This window comes from Mauremys mutica, chromosome 25, assembly GCF_020497125.1.
Source record: "Mauremys mutica isolate MM-2020 ecotype Southern chromosome 25, ASM2049712v1, whole genome shotgun sequence".
NCBI classification, from domain to species: Eukaryota; Metazoa; Chordata; order Testudines; family Geoemydidae; genus Mauremys; species Mauremys mutica.
Genome location: NC_059096.1, coordinates 4,705,774 through 4,730,883, shown reverse-complemented (window position 1 = coordinate 4,730,883; position 25,110 = coordinate 4,705,774). Strand labels below are relative to the sequence as shown.

The following is a 25,110-nucleotide window of genomic DNA, read 5'->3' as shown; positions in this document are numbered from 1 at the left end:
AGCTCACCTGCGGATCTGGGCGAGGGTGTCTGTCACGGTCTTGCAGCGCTTCAGCAGGCCATCCAGCCGGTGCGGCTCCTCCTTGAGGAACTTCACGGCCTCCACCTCCACCCGCAGCACCACCCGCATCTTGCTCTGCAGGCTGGGGAAGTGAGCTGGGCGGGGGAGGAGCAGGGTCAGAGCAGGCCCAGGGAGGCCCCTCCCCGCTGCATGGGAACGCAAAGCCCTGCACCCAGAGACACACCCGGCTATGCCTTGCCCACGTCTGCCTGGCACGGCTGGGAGAACGTAGGGGAAAACCCTCCTCCCCGTCCGTCCTAGGAGAAAAGCTCCCGTGATTGCAAGCAGCAGCTCATGGGCACTCCCTGTGCAGGCAGAGCCGCCACAGCCCCTGCCATGGGCACACCCCGCCACGCACACGACGCAGGGCCAGAGCACCCTCTGCCTACTCACGCAGGGTTACCGTACGTCCGGCTTTCCCTGAACGCCACCTCTTTTCTGGCCCTCCAATCTCCATCCCGGGGGATTTCTGACATAGGGACAAATGTCTGTCATTTTCCCTCACTTGTCCTCTTCCCCTCGCCTTCAGAGCTGGGCGGCTGGCGAGCAGCGGCTGCTGACCGGGCACCTGGCTCTGAAGGCCGTTCCGCAGGAGTAAGGGGGGCCTGGGATGGTATTGCCACAGAAACTGTCCCCCCTGCCTTCCCCTGGCAGTGCCCTCTCTTCGGGACCTTGAAATACGGTAACCCTGTACTCACAGAAACACCTAGAGAGGCGACACTGGGTCTAGTGCCTCCTCTCTCTGCGGCTCTGAATTTTCTCCTGCTTCCCACGCCCCCACCCTGACCCAGCCAACCCCCCACCAGCCACACGGTTCAGATGCTCGGGCAGCCTCCCCCGGGTGGGAGGAGGCTCCTGCTGTTTGTTACGTTCACCCTGAGCACAGGGCGGCGGTTACACCCCCTCTGCTCGCTGGGCTGTTTGGACCCTCTCTTTCTCGCTGTCGGGGCTGGCCAGGGCTGTCACTGCTTTCGGGGTGACGGGCGGAGCTAGTGGGTCAAACCTGGTTGAAAGTGGGGCAGCAGTAACTTGTTATCTGCACTTGTGGGAGAGGGGCACCCGCCATGGGCACGGGGAGCCTTGACCAAGGACGTGCAGCGAGTCGGTGGCGGGGCCAGATTCGAACGCAGGGGGCTCCTGGCTCCCAGCCTTGTGCTCCACCCATTCGCTCCGGCTGCCGGCCACCTTCCGCATCCACGTGGCAGGTGGGGGTGATGGGGGAGGGGCGCTCTCCCTGGTTGATCTAAAGGCCAGGCCAAGCCCAGCCCCCTGTCCGCTGGCCGTCCACTCCCATGCCCTCCCATCGCTCCCATGCCCTCCCATCGCTCCCATGCCCTCCCATGCCCGCGGCAGCTCTTAACACACCTACGCTTAGCAGCTGGCTTGGCTCCGGGAAGCACAAACTCTGCCATGTTCAATGGGGGTTTTGCTACAGGAGGGGAGGGGGACTCCAGCCCAGAGATGGGCCATGGCTTGGGGGGACGGCTGAGCGCAGGCCCCTGGCGGCAGGGGAGGCCGAGGCAGAGCCACAAGCACCATGAGCTGTCAGATCCACTCAGGCAGCGTCTCCGGCACTCCCTCTGACAGCTAGCAGAGCAAACCGGGACCCAGCCACGCAGGCAGTCACGTGGGAGAGCCGCAAACACACCGGCAGGCGTGCAGCCACGCCAACACACAGGCAACACACAACCCAGACACGTGCAACCAGCCCGCAGCCCAAATACATGCAAACCTGCAACCCAGAGACGTGCAAACACACAGGCAACACACAACCCAAACATGCAGGCAACACGCCACCCAAACACAGGGAGGCAACACACAACACACACACACACACCAGCTCACGCAACCCAAATACATACAAACTCACAGGTAAACATACAATACAAGCACGTGAACACACCAACGCAGGGAGACACACACACAAACCCAGACATGCAAATACACCTACAACCCAGACACATACAACTCCCAAACACGACTCACGCAGCCAAACTTACACACCTGGTAACCATCTGGTTCACACATGTGACATATGCAAACTTCCACAGACAACAAACCAAACACACATGTGTGTGCAATTCCAGGTTCACGTCTGCCAGCTCCAAACCACAAGCCAACCCCACAATAAAATCAAAGGTCCAAACACCTTCTGGGTGAAGCTTTGAAAGCTGCCTAAGGGGATTGGACGCCTGGTTCTCATTGGTTCCGCTGTACATGTGGACACAGAAACACCTGTAATTGTCGGCACATATGCCCCCGGGCACAGCCTCCTACATAAACTAAAACAACAAGTGCACCTGCAAACGCACACACAAACCATCCTGAATACGGAGCCCGGCACACACACATCTCCACGGCTGCCCCGCATCCACCTCCACACAATCGCAGAAATGGAGGGCGGGAAGCGACCCTGAGCCGTCATGAAGCCCAGCCCCCGCCCCCGGCGCTGAGGACCAAGCAAACCTAGGCCATCCCTGACGGGTGCAATTGAATGCGCTTGGATACCATTCAGGAGTGCAAGCTAATCCTGCCCATGATCCTACCAGCCCCCAGACCTACGCACTGCTGGGTCCCCCCCCGGCCCTCGGCCCTCTCTTCTCACCGACCCCCTCTCACCCTTCAGTTCGGTCAGCGTCTCCCCCAGCTGTTTCAGCACCATGGCCTTCTCCTCCAGCTCCTGCACGGGGACGAGCCGGTGATTGTCCTTCTGGATCTTCTCCACCGACTTCTCCAGGTCACTGGAAGCACAGCGTGCGAATGTCACTCCCCCGTCCGCCGCGCCAGGCCAGGACGAGGGGGAGCTGGGGGAAGGGGAGCAGCTGGGCTGGATCGGTGAGTGCGGGCAGGGCTCCTGGGGCACGCACGCACAGCTGGCAGCTCAGGCCCCGGGCTGTGCCCGTTGGGCCGTTAGCAGCTCTGGTACCTATTCAGGATCAGGCACCGGCATGAAGGCCGACTGGCGGCCTCTCCGAACTGGCCCACTGGTGCTATGGCCAATTTATACCAGCTGGGGAGCTGGCCACACAGACTTTAATTCCCAGAGCCGTCCCCAGGCCCACTCGGAGAAGGCAGAGCCATAGGCAGAGTCAGGGACAGGCATAGGGCGCCCCACCCCCCCAATCCCGCCCTCACTTTAACTGCTGGGTGATTAGCTCTTCCTCGTTCAGGTAGCGGAGCCGCTCCTCCTCCACCAGGCTGCGCTGGCGCTGCAGGGGGTCCTCCTGCTTGCGCATGGTGTCCGTCACCCGCACGCTGATCTCCGTCTCCGTCCGCCGCAGCATCGTCTTCACCGTCTCCTGGTTCTGCAGCTGTGAGGTCAGAGAGGCGGGGTGGGGTGGGGGGACAGAGAAGGGACGGGAGGGCGTGAACTGGGGATACTTCAGGGAGACCGAGGAAACGGAAAAGCCGACCGATTCTGTCCCCGCCCCCCAATACAGATCCGAACACGCAGAATGGCAATGCAGGGCAGGGGGAGCCAGGACTCCTGGGGTCTATTCCCAGTTCTAGCCGGGAGTGTGATCTAGTGGTTGGAGCAAGGCACGGGGAGCCAGGACCCCAGCTCAGCAAGGGAGTCTTTCCTAGTAGAACAGGAGACAGGGAGCTCCCGTTTGCACATAGGAGGTCGAAGGGTGGGAGGGATTCAAGGCTGGCTGGGAACCTGGGGGGCTGCCACCCAGCAGCCAAGTGCCCTGCCAGCACAAGCTGGGGACGGGGGGGGATTCCCCAGGGCCATGCATGTGAGGTGCTGACCCCATCTCTGGGGATAACATGAGGCTGTCACTGCACGGGGGAGAACGTGGTGGTGGCATTGGCGGGGACAAGTCGATTACACATTAACCCCCCAGCGTGACAGGTGGGTGCATCTCAGCCCTAGCACACATGTTGGGGGGCTCGCCGGGGATCCCCTTTTCCTCCGTCCCACTGGAGAGCAACCAACCACCCTTCATCACGACTACCAGGCCGGCTCTTGTGCCCACCCGCGGGTCAGCCTGGAAATCAAACAGCTGGCAAAGATGGTTCCCCAGCCCCTGCACTCTGCGTGCTTTCCCCGGGCAAAGCCACCGGGCTCGGCCCCGCTGGTTCGCCTGGCAATCCTGGCTGTGGCAGGGTCTGCCAAGGAGGGTCAGGGCGAGACAGACACGGGTGGGTGGGTGTGGCACAGGCTGGACTTTGATCTCTGATGTATTTCCCAGGAATCCCCGGTCCGACTGGACTGCTTCCCCCTCCCCCATCTCTGCTGCGCCAGCCGGAACCGCCGCTCCCCCCAAATCTGTCCCTGGTAATTAGCTTTGGCGCTAGACAAGGCCAAGAAAAGCTGGGCCTGGCCACCAAAATCCCTGGCTCCTGACGGGGAGCTGCCATCTGCCTGGCCGTCCAGTGCCAGGGCCAGCACCGCTCAGCAGGCAGGGTGGGATTCTGGTGCAAGCTGCGGGTGGGGGTACGAGCTAGCAGGGAGAGAGGAGGGAGATTGGGGGGCCCGGCTGTGGCTGTGGGGGAACGCTGCTCCGCTACCCCGGATCTTAACTGGACACGGAACAGCCAATCCCCCCTTGCCAACCAACGCTCCTTTGCTTTGCTCCAGGCCAAGAAGCTGCTGCGTCCAAGCCCTGAGCAGCAGGACAGCGGGCTCAGGGCTGGTGAACGGGCTGCGGCGCTTTCTGCCCCCACAGGGGCTATTGCCACGGGACGGCTCGTTGGTGGCCCACGGGCGTTGGCGGGTCTCAGGCGGGTTCTCGTATCGCCAGCACCACAGGCGCTAGATGGTGGTTTCGGACAAGAGGCGGAGGACACAATGGCACATGGAGGACAAGCTGCCTCCTTAGGGTCTGTCTACGCTGTGACAAAGGGGTGTTCTTCGAGCAGTGCAGACACGGCAGCGTGAGTGATGGGGGAGCCTGGGGTTAAAGCCACGTGGCTGGATCTTCACTGCTATTTGAACCCGGGTTAAGACCACACTTTGTTTTGCAGCGTAGGCCTGACTCCGGGGGTCCTTTTGCAGACTGGGCCATTTCTGCCTGCGGGTGACCGTCCCCACCCCCTGCCACTGGGGCCAGGAGCTCTGTGCTAGGAGGCAAGGCCCGACTCGCCTGGCCCTGAGCCGCATGTGCCCCGATGAGAGCCGGCGGGCACGCTCCCGGACGGCGCCCCGGGCTGGCGCTCCTCACCTGCAGCTTCTTCAGCTGCTGCAGCTGGTTGCGGAGGTCGCTGGCGTTCTGCTGCAGGTCGTGGAGGTGCAGCTGCATGTGCAGGCGGGTGATGGCCGTCGGCTGCCCGGCCGGGGTGCTGGTGGCAGAGGGGTGCGAAGGGGCAGAGATCGGAGTCCCTGTGCAGCTCCGGCTGGCGGCTGAGGGCAGGAACAGAGCAGGACAGCGAATGCCGTGCTAAGTCCGGGGAAGGCTCCCATCCCTTCTCCCTCGTTCTCTGCCCCCTCTGCTCCCCCCTCTAGACACACATGGTGCTTGCAGTCTGGAGGGGAGACCCTACATAAACATAAGGCACCTCCCCTTGGTGTCCCTTCCACAGCCCACCGGTCCCCACCAGCAAGAGACACCCCACGCCATGGCTGGGTCTGCAAATCTGGTTCTCCCACCTTCCACAGAACCCACTTCCCGGCCCGGTCCTGCGGCTAAACCCAGCCCTGTTTCTGCCTAAAGGCGAGTGGGTTTGGTGCCCAGAATTGTATCGAGACCAGGCAGCAAGAAACCAGCTGCCAAAGAGCCCCTAGAAACAGAATAAATCATCTGGGTGCTCCCAGTGTGGGCAAGGAGGGGATTTTAGAGCACCAAGCGAGGAATGCACTGCTGTGCGTGGGGCCGGGCTGGTGGGGCAGGCGCTGCTGTGTGTGGGGCCGGGCTGGTGGGGGAGGAGCTGCTGTGTGGGGTGGGGTCAGGCCGGTGGGGGAGGAGCTGCTGTGTGGGGTGGGGACGGGCTCGGGGGGGAGGAGCTGCTGTGTGGGGGTGGGGGCGGCCCGGTGGGGGAGAAGCTGCTGTGTGGGGTGGGGCCGGGCCAGGCCGGTGGGGGAGGAGCTGCTGTGTGGGGTGGGGCCGGGCCAGGCTGCGGGGGGAGGAGCTGCTGTGTGGGGTGGGGCCGGGCCAGGCCGGTGGGGGAGGAGCTGCTGTGTGGGGTGGGGATGGGCCGGTGGGAGAGGAGCTGCTGTGTGGGGTGGGGACGGGCCAGGCCGGTGGGAGAGGAGCTGCTGTGTGGGGTGGGGCGGGGAAGGGCGGGTGGGGGAGGAGCTGCTGTGTGGGGTGGCGACGGGAGGGGCCGGTGGGGGAGGAGCTGCTGTGTGGGGGTGGGGCCAGGCCGGTGGGGGAGGAGCTACTGTGTGGGGTGGGAAGGGGACGATGGGGGAGGCGCTGCTGTGTGGGGTGGGGGGGGGCTGGGCCGGGGGGGGCGGAGCTGCTGTGTGGGGTGGGGTGGGGATGGGCCGGTGGGGGAGGAGCTGCTGTGTGGGGTGGGGTGGGGATGGGCCGGTGGGGGAGGAGCTGCTGTGTGGGGTGGGGCCAGGCCGGTGGGGGAGGAGCTGCTGTGTGGGGTGGGGATGGGCTGATGGGGGAGGAGCTGCTGTGTGGGGTGGGGATGGGCCGGTGGGGGAGGAGCTGCTGTGTGGGGTGGGGATGGGCTGATGGGGGAGGAGCTGCTGTGTGGGGTGGGGTGGGGATGGGCCGGTGGGGGAGGAGCTGCTGTGTGGGGTGGGGCCGGGCCAGGCTTCCTGGGTCTTTCTGTGGAGCTGCTCAGTGGCTCCCTCAGAAGCCACGTTCCTCACTGGAGAGAGGGGCAGGGGGCAGAGGACGGGGACCCATCCTCGAGGGACGACGCCACCGGCCTAGGAAGGGGAGCCCTGGAGGCCCCTCCCACACGCCCCTGGAGCCCGAAATCCCACGCGCTCCCCTCCGACCTGGGGCCAGCTACCCCAATGGCGGCTCCCCAGCCCCCGGAGTGGGAGGACCCAGTGCACCGGCGGGGCTTGGGGCTGCGGCTCCATCACTCACATGCTGACGGGGGGGTCCCTCCGTTGGTGGCGTCCGTCTTCTCGCTGCATGGAGAGGAGGGCGGCAGGTGAGAGCGGGTTAAACACCCCCAGCCCCGGCCCAGGAGAGCTGGCAAAGGTGGGAGGTCACCGAGCTAAGCCACGAGTGGGGGGGAGGTGCCCGGAGAAGGATGTTAACTGAGACGTTTTGGGGTCATGCTGCCCCCTCCTAATCTCTCCCCTCAAACGGTCCCAAAGGGAGATCTCGCCTCTCCCGTCCCAAGCTGACCATGCTGGGGTTCCCCTGGGCCGTGAGGCCTTGAGTGGGGAGCCAGTGAGATTTACGGCCACTCTGAGGCCCCCTTGCACTGTTAGAACTGCCTGCACTGGCCTGAGTGTCCATCAGCACCGGGCCCGCTGGGCGCCACGAGCCGGTGGAACTCACTGCCACAAGATAGCAGCCCGCAGCTTAGCAGGAATGGAGCGAGTCCAGGCAGAACAAAGACTCGCCAGAGCCGGAGAAATCCACAGTGAAAGGACGGGACACCAAGCACTTCGGAAGGGCTGTCGACCCTCCTGGCTCAGAGGAAGAGGCTCGCTGGGCCAAAGCTGCCCCGAAGCGGGAATCTGGAACCTTGCTCGGCAGGAGCTGGTGCTGGGCCCCATGGACCCGTGGGCGTGGTCCTTAGCACCATTCCTAAGAGCCTGGCACAGGCCTGGTCCCCGGGCCCTGCTCTGCTGTCAGCCCTGGGTGACCATCCCGGGGGAGCGGCGATCAGGGCCTCATTCGCAGATGGCCCGTGTGTCTGGGGCGCTCTCCCCACCCCCCTGGAGAATCCGCCGGGGCCGCTGGGGATGAGAGCGATGCGCCGCGCCCTTTGGTTTCCTCTCGGCAGCCGCATCGCTGGGCGCGGCTTGAAGCCTCCAATCCCCACGCGCTTCCATTGAACGCGCCGCGTTCCTATAAAATAGCCCCCGGCGCCCCCTGCAGGACACTGCGGGATGCAGCTCGTGGCTATTGAGGTCGCCAGGAAAGGCCGGATCACGGCCAACCTGCCACCTGCGCCAAGCTGGGGCAGGATCAGCGGCTTCCTGCCCCCCTTCCTTACCTGGGGGTGTCGCCGTCGGAGCCCCGGAGCAGCGCGCTCTGCACCAGCCCCGTCAGGCTGGCGATCTGCTTCTCCATGGCTTCCATCCGTTCCCTTGGGGGGCAAAGGAGCTGGGTTAGAGCCGGGCTCCAGCAGACGGACCCTCCAGGGCCGGGTATCCGCAGGGGAGGCCAAGGGCCTGTGGACCCCAGGGTCCTGGCCTTGCCCAGGAGAACGCCCCATCTGGATCCACACCCCAGGTGCTCGAACCCTGTTGGGGTCTCAGGGCCAGACCCTTGTCTGGTGTAGATCAGTGGAGCTCCCTTGAGGTCAATTCCCTCCCCACGTCCATTCGCGCCAGCTGGGATCCAACCCTCCGTCTCTCTCTCTCTGCTCCAGCCTCCCCCCCCCATCCCTGGCAGTAGAGACCGGGCAATATTTAACGAGGGTCCTGGCGCAGGCGCTTGCTGGTACAGCAGCCCGTGACGGGACAGCGCTGCTAATTCCGCTGCCCTTTGCTGTCTGCCTCCATCCTCCCCCATCTCTCTCCCCCGGGACAGATCCTGAAGGGCTCCCCCCACCCTCCCCTGGCAGCCCAGCTCACGGCCCTGGGAACAACAAATGAGACCATCATTGCTTGGGAGATGAAGAGACAGGCGCAGAGAGATGAAAGGCAAGATAATGGCTTATTTCCATACCAGCTACCTGCCTGAATGCAGCTCTCCTGTTACAATGGGGGCTTTTCATACACAGGGTGGGGAAGACAGAATCTCTCCCTCTTGTGTGGGGCCCCTCGTTTGATAAGCTGGGATAGGGACAGGCTGCCAGGGAAACTGAGGCACAGAGTGATAAGGGGCCAGGATTCCAATGGGGTATGTCTGCATGGCCACTGACTCACGCCAGCGTGCTGCAAAGAGCTGGATGGACGTCCCGGCAGGACTGCCCGGCTCGCTCCCACCTCAGCCCCTGACTATGCAGCGCCGTGGGTGCAGACACGGCCATCGGCGTCACAATGGGGGCTGAGCGGCAGCAAAGCTCCAGCTCAGAGTGACACAGGGCGCCCCTGAAAAGCCAGGCACTGAACTTGGGTCTACCTGAATCCCAGCCCAGAGCCTTATCCACCAGACCATCCTCCCTCCTCGTCATCCCACTGAAGTTTTTCTCTACCAAGCGGCACCAAGAAGTGACCCAGACCCCAGATTCCCCCACCTCCATAACCTGCCTGATGCATTAGCCAAGGTCCGACAGCAGGAAAGAGTTAAGAAAAAGAACCCAGGAGTCCTGAGGCCCAGTCCGCAGCTCAAACCACTAAACTCTGCTGCCTTCTGTATTGCTGGATCATACTCTAGTGCTCAGAGCCAGTTACTGCGTCTAATTCCCGTCTCTGCCACTGCTGTACGACTGTCTCCTCTCTGTGACTCGGTTTCCCCATCTGACCGACACGGCAAACCCAGGAGTCAGTCGTTGCTGGGAAGCTGCCGATCCAAGCCCCGCCCCTTACCTTGTTTCCGTATCCTTGGCGGGCACGGGAGGGCCGAACCCTGACAGGGGTCGATCCCCGGGGCCTGGGAAGAGTTCGGGGGGCCCCGAGGAGCTGGGGTTGCGGGGCTTGCTGACGGGGCTCTCCATGAAGACGGAGGAGCAGGAGTCTTTGCGGAAGGACTGGCGGACGGGCGAGGACCTGCTGGGCGGCCCCGAGTAGGGACTGTGAGGGCTCTGCCCCTGCTGGACGTCCACCAGCCGGCCGTCGGCCATCTTCTGCGGGGAGGACGGGGGCATGCGGAAGCCGAGGCTGGGCCCGTAGCCGTCGCTGTAGATCTGGGCGTTGGGCTTGTAGAGGCTGTCCTCCAGCTCCGTCTGCAGGGCGGCCGCCGAGTAGGTGCTGAGGGAGCGGACCGAGCCCCGTTTGTACAGCCCCCCGGCGTAGGCGAAGGGGTCGCCCATGCCGGCCAGGGACTGCGTGGAGGTGATGCTGAGCCGCCCCTCGTGCACCATGCCGTAGGGGTCGGCGTACAGCCCCTCGTTCTTCACCAGCAGCATGTTCTTGCTGGCCAGGTCTTCGTCCGGTTTGACGTCCCGGCGCTCCAGGATGGCGCTGGGGCTGGGCGACACGCCCGGGGCGGGCGGCAGGTTGGAGAGGCGCTCGCTGTGGTGCACGGGGCTGCCGGCGTAGGAGGGCGGGCGCCCGCCGCTGTAGGACATGCGGGAGCGGGAGGGGGAGGAAGACTGGAGCACGGGCGGAGGGGAGCCGGAGGTGAGGTGGGAAGCTGGGGACATGGTGTTCAGCCGGCGGGTGGGGGACGACTCCCTGGAGGTGTAAACCATCTCCCGCTGCAGGGAAGAGAGAAGTGTCACCCCTCCTGTGGGGCAAGCCCCAGGCCCACCATCTGGGGCAGCCTTGCCTGGGCAGAACCCTTCCAGAGCGGGGCCCGGAGACCCGCAAAAGGGGGTTGTTCGGAGATGAGCTGCCTTTGCGGCTGTGCTGCACGTGCATGTGACAGTACCTCTCTCCTCCCCCGCTGCCCCCCCGTTCTCCCTGGCGACCCCCCTAGATGTGCTGGCGGCTCATAGTTCACACACCGAGCTGCGGCAGGGGATGGTCAGTGGCACGTGGGGTGGTGCGGAAGGGCCTGGGAAGACAGGGGCACAGGACAGGAGGGCGGGGATACCGACCCTGCCTAGCTCCCGCCCCTCTGCTGCAGCCCATAGCCCGGGGCCATGTGCAAGGAAGGGCCCGATCCTCCATTGCCAGCCCCCGGATGGCCACGGCTTGCACCCGCTTGGCACTAGTGTAAATGGCTGCAGAGGGGGCAGGGCAATGGAGAACCAGGCCTAGAGTCTGTCGTGTGGGGGTGATCTCGCACGCGCGCGCGCACACTCACTCACACGCTGCTGCTTCTCGCAAAGGAAAACTGGGATTGGAGGCTTGGAGGGAAGCCCTGCGGGGCGTGAGCAGCTTGTTGGTAAACATCGATGCTTTCAAACACACACACACACACACACACGCTTTCAAACACACGCACACACACACACATGCTGTCAGCAGAGCCAAATAATCACCCCCCCCACACACACACATACACACATTCATTGTGAAATCAGGACACTGCCACAGGGACTTACAGCCCAGGGAAGATCACACAAAGTGGGGAGGGTCAGTAGAGGCGGCAGTGGCCAGAAGGCAGATCCTGGAGTAAACCCAGAAACCCACCCCCCACCCCCACCCACTCCTGGCAAGACCAGGCCACCAGAGCCCAGTGCAAACCCAGCCCTCCCTCCCTCCCTCCTAGGATGAGACTGGAATCCTGCTGCAAACCCAACCCCTGAAGAACCAGTCCTCCCTGGGCCTTCACCTTGATGCACCCGAGAAATGAAGATCAGCAGCATCCCACACGCCCTGGCAGATTGCAGCTCCCTCGCCCTCTCTCCAGGAGCACAACAATTTACTCTGATTAATACCCTAATCAGCATGTTTATGACTCCGCTGCCAGGGCTCAGACCATCCAATCTCCTAAAGCAACACTTAACGGCGCTGCAGCTGGGGCTGACAAATGGGAGCCCGTAACTCCTTCCACAAACACACCCAGGCCCCCGTGTTCCCCGAGCCCCCCTGGCTCTCCACCCAAGCAAGGCCTCTGTGCTCACAGCCATGCCTGCCCTCCAGCTTCTGACAGCCCGTGCGTGTGCGCGCGCATCTGCCGGCACCGTTCTTCCCCCAAACCCAACCTGGAGATGGGAGAGCCCTGGCCCCATGAAGAGTTCTTCTCCCTCCCAGATGGGACAAGTTGAGACAGCCCCTCCCCCAGAGGTGGGACAGCCCCCCTCACCCGCCCTCTCCTTACCCTCAGGTCCCCGTTGGTGATGTGCGAGGCTGGGAAGGAGGCGTAGAGGGGCTCTTTGCGGTAGATTTTGATGATGCTTCTGTCCTGGATGTCCCTGAAAGAGAAGGCGAAGCAGTGAGCTGGGCACCCCAATGGCCGAGCGGATTGCAGCAGCAGCCCTCTCGCTCCGTGCTACAATGGGAGTAAACAAATCTCACGCGCCAGGACGTCCGTCTGCTGCGGGGTCAGGGAGGGATGGGCCACGCCGATCAGCCAGGGCATGTGCACAAGAGAGGAGTTTCCCTTGCTCCGAAGCATCTGGGAATTGGCCTGGCAAACACACTGGTGCTGTCACCATGCAGGGAGCAAACCTGAGTTGGAATTCTGAGCGCAGCTGGAAGAGAACCTCTGTCTACCCCGCTCTCCCCACCCCACTGAGCGTGCCTGCGGCCCCCGCCCCCTTCCCGGGGGCCCTCACCTGACATCCTCCAGCTCGTAGAAGACATTGCGCGACTCGTCCTTGATCAGGATGGCGGTGTTGGACGATTTCAGCATCCCCATGGTGAGCTTCTGGGGGAACATGTGGACGATGAGGGCGTGCAGCGTGTCCATGCTGCTGATCTCGTGGGTGATGTGGACGCGCCTCGTCTCGTCCCCGAACTGCAGGAAAAGGACCCCTGGAAACGGAGACGGGAGAGAAGGGGAGAAAAGGTAAAAACACAGCTCTGAGCAGGCACTGACTGACAGTGCAGCAGCCCAGTATGTCGGGCAAGGGGCTAGGAATCAGGAGACCCGGGTGCTATTCCTGGCTCTGTGACTCAGTTTCCGCATCTCCTTGGGGGTCTATAGACCCCATATTATTGTTATTATTCTATAGTCACGTCCAGAGCAGTGCCAGTAAAACACTGCTCAAGCCAGGGAAGAGTGACATATATTAAAGTCCAATATCTTACTTAAAAACCAAGTGCTAGTGACCCGGGCTTAGCCGCAAACTTCCCACCCAGAGCCGTATTTAACCCTCCCCAAACGGCGCCAGGGCTGCGGCTGCACTCAACACCACTGCAAAGCTGATTTCTAGCCCTGGCCGGTCCACAGGGATCATTTTGATCCCCATCTTCCTTCCCCACCCCACTCTGCGTCTCAACCCTTCCCCAGCCACGCCCGAAAAGCAACAACGATCTCCGGCGCTTGCCACCTGGCAGATCCCAGCTGCTGCCACCCCACAGGAAGGAACCCTCATCTCATCCGCTCCTTACAGCCGCAGGAGTTCTCTGGACGCTGAAAGGGGGAGTGGCCTGGGTTTGCCTGACCGGAGCCCTGGGCTGTTGGTGGCTATGCAGTGGAGCTGTTGGGCCGGGGAACAATACGTGACCAGCGTTTGCAGATCAGAAAAGTCAACGGCTGGCCTGATGAGCAGCCAGCTCCTGGCTGATGGGGGCTTTAGGAGGAGGTTTCTCCCCCTACGGACAAAGTCACCCATAAATGCCTTCAATGCCAAAATGCACAATAGCTGGCACAATACTGACAATAGGCCCCTGGTCTGATCCACTTGAGTGTGGTCATTCCTAGGTACCCTACCATTGATCCCTGCTCCCTTACACGTATGAATGCCATGGGTCATCAAAGGCACAACCCCCTAGCGCTGGAGCTAAAGGAGTAGCTCCCTCAGCTGTCAGTAAGTAGCAGGCTGTTGTAGTCAGCAGAGGCAGCCACTAGAGGGAGACAGGAGCACACACAGTCAGCCCCCCGTCCCACCAATGGACTCTGCCAGCCCCAGCTCTCATGGCAGGTGTGGACGTGTTGATGGGGCGACGGGTTAAAACGCCCCCGAGGGAGACCCAGTGGGAGCCGGCCTGCGGTACCTGGCGACCGGAGCTTGGTTTGGCTGGTGGAGCGGGACAAAGGCAAGCTTTGCCGGAACCGGTTCATCCTGTTGAATCCAATGGGCAGCTCGGCTTCAGACATGGTTTCCAGGGACTCCGCTGAGGCGAAGGAGAGTTTGGCTTGATCGGCCAGGGCGGGCTGGGAGCCCTGGGAGTGCCGGGAACTTCTGGTCTGGAACGGAAGAGACGAGCGGTCAGAGAACGTCCCCCGCACCCTCCCCCCCCGGGCTAGCTAGAACTCACGGAGCGATGGGGTGCCCGGGGCAGGGTGTCCCATTCTACACCCCCATGGGGCAACAGTGCCTCCTGAGACCCCAGGCAGCACTGGTGAGCCGTGGGCTCGGTCTGACCCAAGGAGGCAGTGTCAGGGGACTGCTTTGTTCTGTGCCCCGTGCTCCAGACTCTACACTCGACTTCAGTGCAGACCCTCCCTGATCTCTTGTGTGAAGCATGTACGACCATCTGCTGTGTCCTTGGCTCGCCCTCCGCCCGCAGCGGGCAGGCTGCAGTCTCAAACCTCCTTAGCAGCTCCTTCATTTGGCATGTGTGTTTCAGGGTGACACTGTGTTACCAGGGCCGTTGAAAAATCACCCAGTTACGTGTTACGTAATTTACAGACAGTCCCTTTGCACTCCAAGCTCCTCTGAGTCCTTCTATCTCACTGGTTACAATCAAGACGGCAATGGCCACTTGGCAACAGAACCGGGGGCCTCGGAATAATTTTAGCAATTAAAGGAGGGTCGCCAGCCATAACGGCAAGGAACTGGCTCCCAGGAGGCTTAAATGCCCGGCTTATTTTGGGAGCAAAGCAGCGGCAAAGGTTACGGCTGCATGAGTTAGGCGGACGTAAAGGGATTGGGTTTACAGCAGTAAAAGTTTAATACGCCAGGAGTCCAATTTCACAGCCAAACACATACCCCCAGTTGAAAGGCTCAGCCTGCGGGCAGGGGTTTTCTGCACAAATGTCAGTAAACCCTGCATGCGGTATGCTGTGCATATAGGAACAGAGCATACCAGGTACATGCATCGTCTAAGGCAATGCGTTTTGCACCCCACACGGTCCCCAGGGAAAGAAATCTACCCACACCAGGAATACGCTCATCCCATCGGCTCAAGGGTCTGTATCGGAGATGTGTTGAGCACCTGAAGTCCTAGGGGGCTGCAGATGCAGAGCACCTCTGGAAATCAGCCCTGGGGTGAATATAGGGGAAAGCGTTTCCACAAATGTCCATACAGATTTTGGAATGAATTCTCATTGCTTATGGGTTCGCTTTCTGTGGACATTATAGGATTTGAATTACAGCTGAGACAGCTGAGACATTGTGCCAGGTGCTGCATAGACCCTAACTGAAATCAGGTCCCTGTTGCGCCAGGCGCTATACATGCGCAGAGTCAGAGACAGTCCCCGCCCCCGAGAGTTTATAAGCAGGTGTCTCAAATTGGACATCCAAAATGAGTGAGCACATGACACGCCCCGATGAGTCTGTGTCAAAGCCAGGACTGGAACCCAGGAGTCCTGCTCCCATCGTCCCTGAAGACAGACACACGCCATGCTGCTGAATCCTGCTGTGGCTTGCACCCGCGGAGACGCCGGGACCTTGCCACGCGGCTCTGACTCAACATGGAAACCGGCTGGCTGCTGATCTCCAGAAATGCAAAGCAACAGCAGACGCATCAAACCCAGAGAACAAACAGCTCCTGAGGTGTAGGAAAGGGGGCGTAGAAGGGACAGCAGCTCTATTTTAAGACCAACCCCCTCCATGTGAAATGATAACAGCCATAATCGTCATTTAAATTAAGCATTAATTGGAAACGTTAATTAATCCTGGGGCGTGAGGAAGTTTTATGGGTTGAAAACGTTCTCTCCGTAAATAACTGCCAGAAAATTGGCTGCAATTTACATTGAAACAAAACAATCGGCAAAACGGGTCTTTAAACGGCAAACGGCGAGAAAACGGTTTCTCACTTCGAAGGGCCTGATCCTGCTGGCTGGGAGGGGGAGCTAATGGGAGTCTTTCAGATGGGCTTTGGCCCCGGCCCCAAGAGAGGTAGGCCGGGGACAGGGACGGGAGCTGGGCACGCTGGGATGGACTGTATCTGTGCTGCCCTGTGGATTTTAGTGTGAGGGAGATATTTGGTACCCAGTGGGCAGCCATATCTGGGCCAGGCCGGCTGTGGGGGCCACACGGCTCCTTTCAGCACAGCCGCGTGCTCACTGCTCCGCGTCAGAGCTGCCGTTGGGTATCTGCTCACAAGCACACGTACACAGGACAAGATCCAATCTGTGACCGGGCTGGGAGGCCCGGGGCAACGGCGGGGGCTGAGATTCCCATCCATCGTCACGAGCAAGAGGGCGAATAACGCTCAAGAGGCCCCGTCAGGAACAAGTCGTTGGTCTGTTCCTCCCGCCCCAAGATAAATATCACCTGGACCACGGTCAGAACTGAGTGTGCGCAGCCCATGCCCCGTCTGCTCCCGCGGCAGGTGGGCCATCCTTGCTCAGCTGCAGGGCTTACAAGCGGCTCTCGTCATTTCTCTCCAAACCAGATGAATCCACAAGACTCCCCCCCTCCCCTTTTCTCCCGCCCCGCCCCGGTGCGGTCCTTTAGCCCAGGAAAGCGGGAGTGCACGGTGAAGTGCCACCGCTCTCACTGAGTAGCATTTCACGCCCACGTCACGCCGGGGTACGCGATGCCACAAGACACAAGGCTGTGGAGAATCAGGCCTGTTTGGAGGCCAATTCTATTTCAGAAGCTAGCCAGCCAGCCGGCTTTTCTAGCTAAGCCCGAAATATGGAGGGTGATCCAGTTATTAAGGCATGGACTGAGGAGATGGGGGCTCACTCCCTGACTCTGCCACCGACTTCCTGTGTCTCCTTGGGCACTTCGAGCCAGGTCCTCCAAAGTATTTCAGCTCCTAACTCCCACTGGTTTCAATGGGAATTAGGCCCCTCAATGCCTTTGGGGATCCAGACCTTAATCTTGGGATGCCTCAGTTTCCCATCTCTAAATGGGGGATAATGATGCTCTGTTTCTCCCACTTGGTCTGGCTTCCCTATCGAAATCGTAAGCTCCCTAGGGTAGTGACTCTCCACCTTTCCAGAGCACTGGCCCCTTTCAGGAGTCGGATTTGTCTTGCGTACCCCCAAGTTTCTCCTCACTTAAAAACTACTGGCTCACAAAATCAGACGTAAAAATACAGACGTGTCACAGCCAGGCTAGTACTGAAAAGTTGCCGACTTTCTCATTCTTACCATATAATTACAAAATAAATGGATTGGAATATAAATATTGTACTTACATTTCAGGGTCTAGTATATAGAGCAGCACAAACAAGTCATTGTGCGACATTTTCGTTTGCACTGACTTCGCTAGTGCTTTTTATGTTGCCTGCCGTAAAACTAGGCAAATACCTAGATGAGTTGATGGACCCCCTGGAAGATCTCTGCACACGGAGCCCGGGTTGAGGACCACTGCTCTAGGGCAGCGACTGCCTCTCTCGGTATATGTACAGCGCCTGGCACAATGGGGCCCTGATCTCAGCCCGGGGCCTCCAAGCACTTCTTGATTCTCCTCCCTAGATCTCAAGATGGTTCACAAAGGTGGGTGAGTTTGACGAGGAAGGAGGAAGGCTCACAACCTTTCCAGGCTACCCACTGCACTAGGCCGTACTGCCTCCCAGAGCCACCTGTGCCAGCCCAGACCCAAAACCTCTGGTAACACAGAGTTAAGGTTGCCTGGAGGTATCTTGCGCCCGTCCAGAACACCCACACAACCTTAACTCTGCCCCCCGGAGCGGGCAATAGGCACCGGCAATGATTTGCCTGCGTGCCAGCTACCCTGACTGTGCTTGGTGTCGCTGTGTTGACTGTCGTTTTCCAGCCGCACGTCCCTCTCTCTGCCCCTTGGCCCCCCACTCTCCCAGCCGTTGCTTTCCACTCCGAGCCCCTCTGCGCTCCTTCCCTGCCCCTCGGCGCTCCCAGACTCCCCTAAAGTGAACCCAAGCCCGGCCCGAACTGTCACACCTACAAGGCTCGGGAAGGCTTTGAAGGGAGGGGCGGCGGGTTTGCACGCGCCCAAGCCAGCTTCCCTCCCCACCCACTTATTTTGTCTGGAGAAGAAAATAAAAATAGATTGAACCAAGTGGGGAAAATACTGGCGCTCTATCTGCATGACAATACAGGCCTTGTTAGCAGAGTGACTGCTGTTGCCATGCTAGCATCCGCGTTGCTAAGGGTTTTAGTGTGGGAGCCGCTCAGGGTGTCTGGCGAGCTCAACATGCTTTCAAAATCAGTCCAGATAGTTCGGTGGGGAGGCAGCAGTTGATTGAGGGGTGGGGTGGGGGGGGTTCACAAGCAGGGCGTGGTACATCCAGCTGTTCCGGGGGAGGTGATTTCCCACAGCTGCCCAGGTTTCAATTGACCTGGAGTAATTAACCCCATCCAAAGAGGCTAATTACAGCATCTTTTAAAAAAACGCGGTAGCTTGAAAATTAATTGATTTCCGGGCCAGAAGGGGCTATTTTGATCATCTAGTCTGACCTCCTGCCTATTTCATCAGGCTGGGGCGATGACATCACAGCTAGACAACGAAACACAACACTCCCAACCTCTCTCGGGACAGGCCACCTCTACGGCTGCATTTACTCCACGTGTACCTTACCCGCACCGCCGGGCGACTGATGCTAGATCGACGATGCTACCAGGAACGGGCCCTTGCAGGGAAGGTACTGAGATGGGCCTCGGGCAGCCCAGCTGCGGCTCCTTGCTCTGACACTGCAGTGGCGAAGCCCTTTGCCAGCGAGAATGAACACAGCCTTGCAGAACCCTTGTGCAGGGTTATTACTGTCACTTGGGCGGCGGGAGGGGACAACAAGGTGCAAAGACGAAGTGACTTGCCCTGGGTCACGCAAGGAGCCTGTGGCAGAGCCAGGCTTGAGCCCCGATCTCCTGGATCCCAGCCTGGTGCCTTAACCACAGCCCAGTGGCGGAGCCAGGTTTTGCAGCCAGAGGGGTGACGGGTCACTGGTGGGGCCTCCCGATTCAGTGGGTGCACCCTGCCTCCTCCTCACCCCACCAAGGGGGTCTCAACCATCGCAGTAGCACCCTCCACTTCGGTCCGCAGCCCTAATCCCAGCCCAGTGTGAAGGGGAGCAGGGTGGGCCCGGCTGCGCAGGGTGAGTTGGTGTGAGCTCACTATCCAGCCCTGTAAGAAATGTGCCACGCACACACCTAAAGATCACTGGGGGAGGGGGGCAGTCACACCCCCTGGACCCGTATTAGCCCCACCTCTCACCCATCCTTCCTGTCTGGCAGCCGCGTTAGCTTTCCACCCCCAACGAGGCCCTTTGCTTAGCTCAGTCTGGACAGGGGCCGGGGTGTTATCCATTCGCTCCCTGCACTGCAGGACCTCTGGATCTGCGATCATTCTGCGCCCACAGCACCTCCCCGCGGGCAGGGCCAGTGGCCGGCACCACCTGGGGCGGGCGCAGGAGGACCCTGCTGGGAGCTCTCCTTTCCAACAGGGCCGACGGGGGAAGCCGGTACAAATAACCGGGGCCCAGCGATCCGGAAGGGGGCCCGGGGCCCAGCTTCCCCGGCCCTGTTTAGTCGGTCCGCACTTGCTGTGGGGCCCCAAAAAAATTTTTCACCGGGGCCCGAAGCTGCTCTTGGCGGCCCTGCTTTCCAAGAGGCAGACACACCCTGATGACTCCCACTCAAGAGCGAGAGCAGGAGCCGAGCCGCCTGCGGGAACCAGCCGGGCAGCCGTGGGATCACGTCGGTCCCACACCAGGGATATACAGAGGGGAGGCCGGCAGCCAGTCTCCAGGGAGGGCAGCTGCTGCCACCCCACCCAAGTTGAAAAAGGACGGTGAGTTTTGACTTTACAGATCATAGAATATCAGGGTTGGAAGGGACCTCAGGAGGTATCTAGTCCAACCCCCTGCTCAAAGCAGGACCAATCCCCAGACAGATTTTTGCCCCAATCCCTAAATGGCCTCCTCAAGGATTGAACTCACGACCCTGGGTTCAGCAGGCCAGTGCTCAAACCACTGAGCTCTCCCTCCCCCTGATAGTGCTGCAGTTAGCGCTGCAGCTCCGTCCTTGACCTCCCATTCACTCAGCAGGAACAGGCTGTTTATTACTCTGCCTTGCTAATGACTTACCCTGCCAGGCGATAATCTATTAAAGGGCAGCCCCCCACCCGCCCCGGCTCCCACCCCTGCCGCCAGCTGATGCAAAGATTCCGAAGCAGCCCCTGACAGCCACAGCGACCCCGTGATCTCCCCCACCCCCAGGTACAACCCTGTCGTATCTTCTTGGGTCACAGGCCCTAGCTGCCTTCACGAGCGCGGGGCCCATCCAGGCCTTCAGCGTGATTCTGCCCCCACTGGAGTCAATGGCTCTTATACGGGCGGCTGGGCGCAGAACTTGGGGGCTTGCTGTGACCTGATCCCGAGGCAGCTGCAGTCATCGTGTGGATGGGGCCTAAAACAGACGCTGTCAGGGTCTGCTGTTGCCTACCCACCCCCTTCCCCAATTTGTCAGAGACCTTGGCCCCTGTGGAGATGAGCTGTCTGCTCCCAGATGCCACCGCCCCTCGCGCCCGCTCCTCAGTGCGGTTTGGCACCGCGGTTAAGCTGCCAGCTAAAAAGATGGAGCCACGTTATCACTTCAGATGATAACCTGATCGTGCCTCCAGTGAAATTAACAGCAAAGCTCCCAGCTACATGGCTGGGGGCCGGATCCGGCCCTGACCGGGTCATAACCAAGACTTGTCAGAACCGGTTTCGGACGCTCCGGGAGCGTGCGTGGCAGCAGCGCAGAGCTGTCGCAGGGGAGCAGCTCGCTCTGTAAACAGCCGACTTCCGCCAGCGTACTACCCTGCAGAGCAGCGGGGCAGATGGGTGCCAGCCATTCGGGGCACCCTCGGGGAACTGTGCTGATCCCCCTGCTCATGGCACCCGGCCCCTTGCCCTCAGCAGGACAGTGCTGACTCGCTGGGGGCAGGAAGGAGAAAAAGTCACAGCACCCCCCAGAGAACGGGGCCATTCCGGGCACTGATCTACCTCGGGGGGATCAGGCTTCGGCTATCGTGCAGGGGGGTGATATATACCGGGAGCAGAAGCTTTCACGTTGGAAACACGATACACTGCAGTAGAGGGAGTGTGGCCTAGTGGATCGAACACTGGACTGGGACTCGGGAGCCTGGGGCTTTATTCCCATCTCTGGCGGGCGACCTTAGGTAAATCACTGCACCGTCTGGTGCCTCAGTTTCCTCACCTGCAAAGTGCTTTGAGATCTATTGCCGGTGAGCCCAAAAGGGGCCATTATGCCCATTTGGTCTGATGCAGGCCAGAGGCCCTCCCTGGGCGAGTCCTGCTTCAAGCCCCTGCCTGACGAAGAGCGCCACGTAAAAGCGTGACACAATTATGACAGTGCTTCTATATCACGTGTGATCCCAGAGCGGTGAGACAGGAAAGGGTCGCCTGTCAAGTGCTGAACATGGGGTAATGATCATCACCCCCTTCTATTTATCAAGTGCCTTTCCTCCCAAAGGCAAGGGAAAAGCTTATCTACCTGCCTAGCACATTTCAAAGCCGCCTCCGGCCGTGCTACCAGAGCAGCGTGGTTATTTATCCTTACGTGCATGCACTCACATAGGAGCACACACAGCCAGTCACTTCGCAGGCTGGCCACGGCGGCTCCTGCACCCTAGGCTGTGATTCAGGGTGCGGAGTGAACTGCGGGGTGTGTGGGGGGGGAATGTCGGCTGAGAGAATTCAATTCCCTGTGCGGAAATCAGGGCACGAGATACACCAAAAAGTGCTGTGGGAGTTTGGGATGAAATTCACCCCCATGCACAAGGCTTGGGCGTCAGTTACCTCCCACTTCAGATCTGAAGAGTTAAGTGGGATTTAAGTGGCCTCATGCTGGGGGGCAGGTTTTCAGGGGCTCAGCACCCCCAGCCAGGGCCAGATTTATAAAGCAACTGAAATCAAGAGGAGCCAGGAACCTAAACACCTGTGAACACCCCGGCCTCCCTGCAGCTCCCCCATGACATTTTCAGCAGCCGACGGGCTGAGTCCTTCAGAGAGTCCAGACTCACTTGGGGGTGCTGATCCTGTCTGCGAGCCAGCCCGTGACAGCAAGCGGTCCAGTACCCCTCAGCTTTCTGTCCCAGTGACCTGCGGGGGCTGACCCGTGCATCCCACCCAGGGCTAATAGGTCCCACTGCGTCCCCCCGGCCAAAGGGGTGGTGGGTGCGGCTCTGCGTTTGTGCTGAGGGCGCGTTATGCCCCAGCGATGATGTGCTGTGAGTGACACACTCCGGGGATGGCAGGGGCCGCGGCAGAGATTTTAATTCAAGAGCCCTGTACGGAAAGCAAAGGAGGCAGCGTCTTGCCTTTCATTTGCTGCACAGCCCAGAGCCAGGGCTGGCCAGGCTTCGAGCTGCCTGCCAAACTGTGATCTCATGGGAACGGGAATAGCCGTCCGATTAACCCCTTGCAAAGCGGGGCGCTGGCACTGCCTGGCACCCCACCGCCACAACAGAGGCAGCACGTCCGTCTGCATTTGAGAAGCATCTCGCTAAAGAGCGGACAAGGAAGGGCAGGGCACAGAATTGCCTCTAAGCAAAACCACAGCCTGTTTGGTCCAGGCCACCAGTCAGCTGCTGTTGGGAGGGTCTGACGCCGGGGGGCTGCGCTGCCGGGCAGGGGATCTCTGGCAGAGGCACCAAGGTCAGGGAGATTATTGCCTGTGACAGCGGAGAACACACACAGGCTGGCTCCTCAGTCCTCCCCCAGCAAGGAGTCAGGACTGACCCAGTGTCCGCCGGGCCCCAGGTCGGGTGCGGGAAGGAGAGAGAGAGGAAGGAAGTGCCAGGGCAGCTGGGAAGGGACACAAGAGGAGCAGGGAGGAAAGAGATCCTGAAGCCAGGAAGGCAGCAAGGGCAGTGGGATGAATCCACCCCGGTGAGCTGAGGGTGGGAACCCGGAGAAGAGAGGCCCAGGCAGGGCACGAAAGGGGAGCTGTGACCAGCCAGGGCTGACCCCTGCTGTGCTGTGTGGGAGAGGCGACTGGGGAGCCAGCCCAGCGCCTTCCCCCCGGCAGTCTGACCCCCCTAAAGGGAGGAATGGCCATTTCCCAGCCTGCTCCTCCTTGGCCAGCAGATCTCACAGCTGCTCCAGCCAGGCCGGATTTCCCTGGAGTGATGGCCCCAGAGGGAGAGGGACAGATGGGCTGAGACGTGCAGGGCCGAGGAGCGGCCCGGTGTGCCTGGCCCTGGTGTCGCCGGCTTGGCTTTTCCCCTGGGGGTGGCAGGGAGTCGGTCACTGTGCAAAGATCCGCCAGGCGCTGGGTGGACAGATGGACAGGAGTCCCGCCCCACAGCCTGCAGCTGCTGGGAGAGTCTGCAGGTGGGGCCCGGGGACCTTGCTTTGCTATTCATTGGAGGAGCAGGAGTGGGACACTCACACAACTGCCCTGGCACTTGGAGCCGTCAGCTGCCACGGCAGATGCAGCACAGTTGAAGGGCGACTCCCGGGCCCCTCGCTGCCACCTCTGACCCCACGCTGGGCACCAGAAGCTGCAAGGCCAGGATAATGGATGGAGAGCAAAATGTAACTCGCTCCTCTATCGCCACCCCTGGCCCAGAGCTCCAGTCCCTCGCTTTCCAATCTCCAGGCTGTCGGAGACGGGGGAACAAGGGATCTAAGAGCTGCCCATCACCCAAGGATCTCAAAGCACTCTGTCATTAAATAGATGTTCTCCCCATTTTACAGAAAGGGAAACTGAGGCATATGACGAGCTGAAGTAACCCTGTCTCCCAGAGTGAGCAGAACCAGCTACTTCAGAGGAAGGGGTAAGAACCCCACAGTGCGCAGAGGTGGGATAATCTACCCCTTACACAGGCCTCCTTCTGATCCCTAACAGAGATTGTCTCAAGCCCCGAAGCATGAGCTTTAATATCTTCTTTCTGCATTAACTATTGTAACTCTGCCGATGCTGGTTATCCACGCCCTCTTGGAACCTTGCTACATTCTTGGCCTTAACTGGATCATGTGGCAGTGAGTTCCGCAGTCTAACCACACAGGGGAATTTTCTTGGAAGTTGGCATTAGAGGGCGGACATCAGGAAACAGGGGTGCCCCATGCTACTCCTTGTAATACAAAAGTGTGTGGTCTGTACAGAGAATGCACAAGCTCTATCTGGTTACATACACACTATCTGAACGCACTCACTACAGCCCTGCGAGGAACAGAGATATTATCACCTTCATCTTCCAGGTGGGGAACTGAGGCTCAGAGAGACTAAATGACTCGCCCAAGGCTGCACAGGAAGTCTGTGGCAGAGTAAGGCCTTGCTCCTGGGTCTTCAGAGTTCCCAGGGGTCACTCTAACCACTGGACCCACCTTCCTCTCCAGGTTCAGCTCACTTACTGGGGGCAGCAGAGCAGCAGGTGGAAATTTACCACGATAAAATAATTATTCTAGAAATAGCTAGTTTGGGAAATTTCCAAGAGTAGAGACGTCCTTGGCTGTTCCTCTCCCAGGGAACCTAGTTACCAAGGGCCTGTGTAATACACGGGCAATGCTCTCCCCCACACACCTGGCCTTTGGAGGGTGGTGAGAGAGACAGAACTCTCCCACCGCTGGTCTCCTGCAGCCTGCTGGCTTCTCCCCGCTGTTTAAGCCTCTTATGCAAAGGGGGGAGGGGGTCGCTTGTGTCTTTTTTTCTTCTTCCCAGAGTTAAAAAAAAAAAGATACAATTAAGCCATTCGCTTCGCTTCCAAAACCTCCAACAATTCTCTCCTGTCTGCTAAGAAACAACTTCATTCTCTCTGCCTGGCTAGGTAAGGCTGCCTCTCTCCTCCTTCGTCCCCCACCCTCCTTTTCCTCCTTCCCCAGCCCTACTCCCCTCTGCCAGGGCTGGCATGGCCTTGCTGTGTTAAACAGGCCGTGCTGGAGGAACAGAGACAGGCCCCCACACGGGCGGAGGAGACTTGTGGGGGAGGCTGTAAGTTGGGGTGCAATTGGAGGGGATAAACGGGGGTCGGTGGGGCGTGGGATTGTCCCGCCAGCTCAAGTGATGGGTGGGGAGCATAGAGGGACACAGAGCATCAGGCTCGCCAGCCACTCTGCTTCGGTATTGTCTCCTCGCCCCCCTCTGGCGCCCCCGCCGCAGCCCAGATCCAGGGCGCTGGGAAGCCCACCTGGCCCCAAACCCAGCCAAGGCAAAGTCCAGGCCCCGCAGAGCTTGACGCCCCCATGAGTCAGAGAAA

General features: G+C 60.4%; 1 protein-coding gene across 7 annotated transcripts in view; it reads right to left on the bottom strand.

The window, feature by feature from the left end:
- The window catches only part of SRCIN1 (SRC kinase signaling inhibitor 1), a 180,341-nt gene that overhangs the window by 24,869 nt on the left and 130,362 nt on the right, over positions 1-25,110 (bottom strand). For all 7 annotated transcript variants that reach the window (XM_044999461.1, XM_044999464.1, XM_044999465.1 and 4 more), the window contains 10 exons: positions 13,805-13,997; positions 12,421-12,619; positions 11,964-12,057; positions 9,623-10,452; positions 8,143-8,235; positions 7,056-7,099; positions 5,229-5,407; positions 3,196-3,371; positions 2,680-2,801; positions 8-155 (listed from right to left, as the gene is read on the bottom strand). In XM_044999461.1, the coding sequence (XP_044855396.1) occupies positions 8-155; positions 2,680-2,801; positions 3,196-3,371; positions 5,229-5,407; positions 7,056-7,099; positions 8,143-8,235; positions 9,623-10,452; positions 11,964-12,057; positions 12,421-12,619; positions 13,805-13,997 (2,078 nt within the window). The remainder of the gene's footprint in view (positions 1-7; positions 156-2,679; positions 2,802-3,195; positions 3,372-5,228; positions 5,408-7,055; positions 7,100-8,142; positions 8,236-9,622; positions 10,453-11,963; positions 12,058-12,420; positions 12,620-13,804; positions 13,998-25,110) is intronic.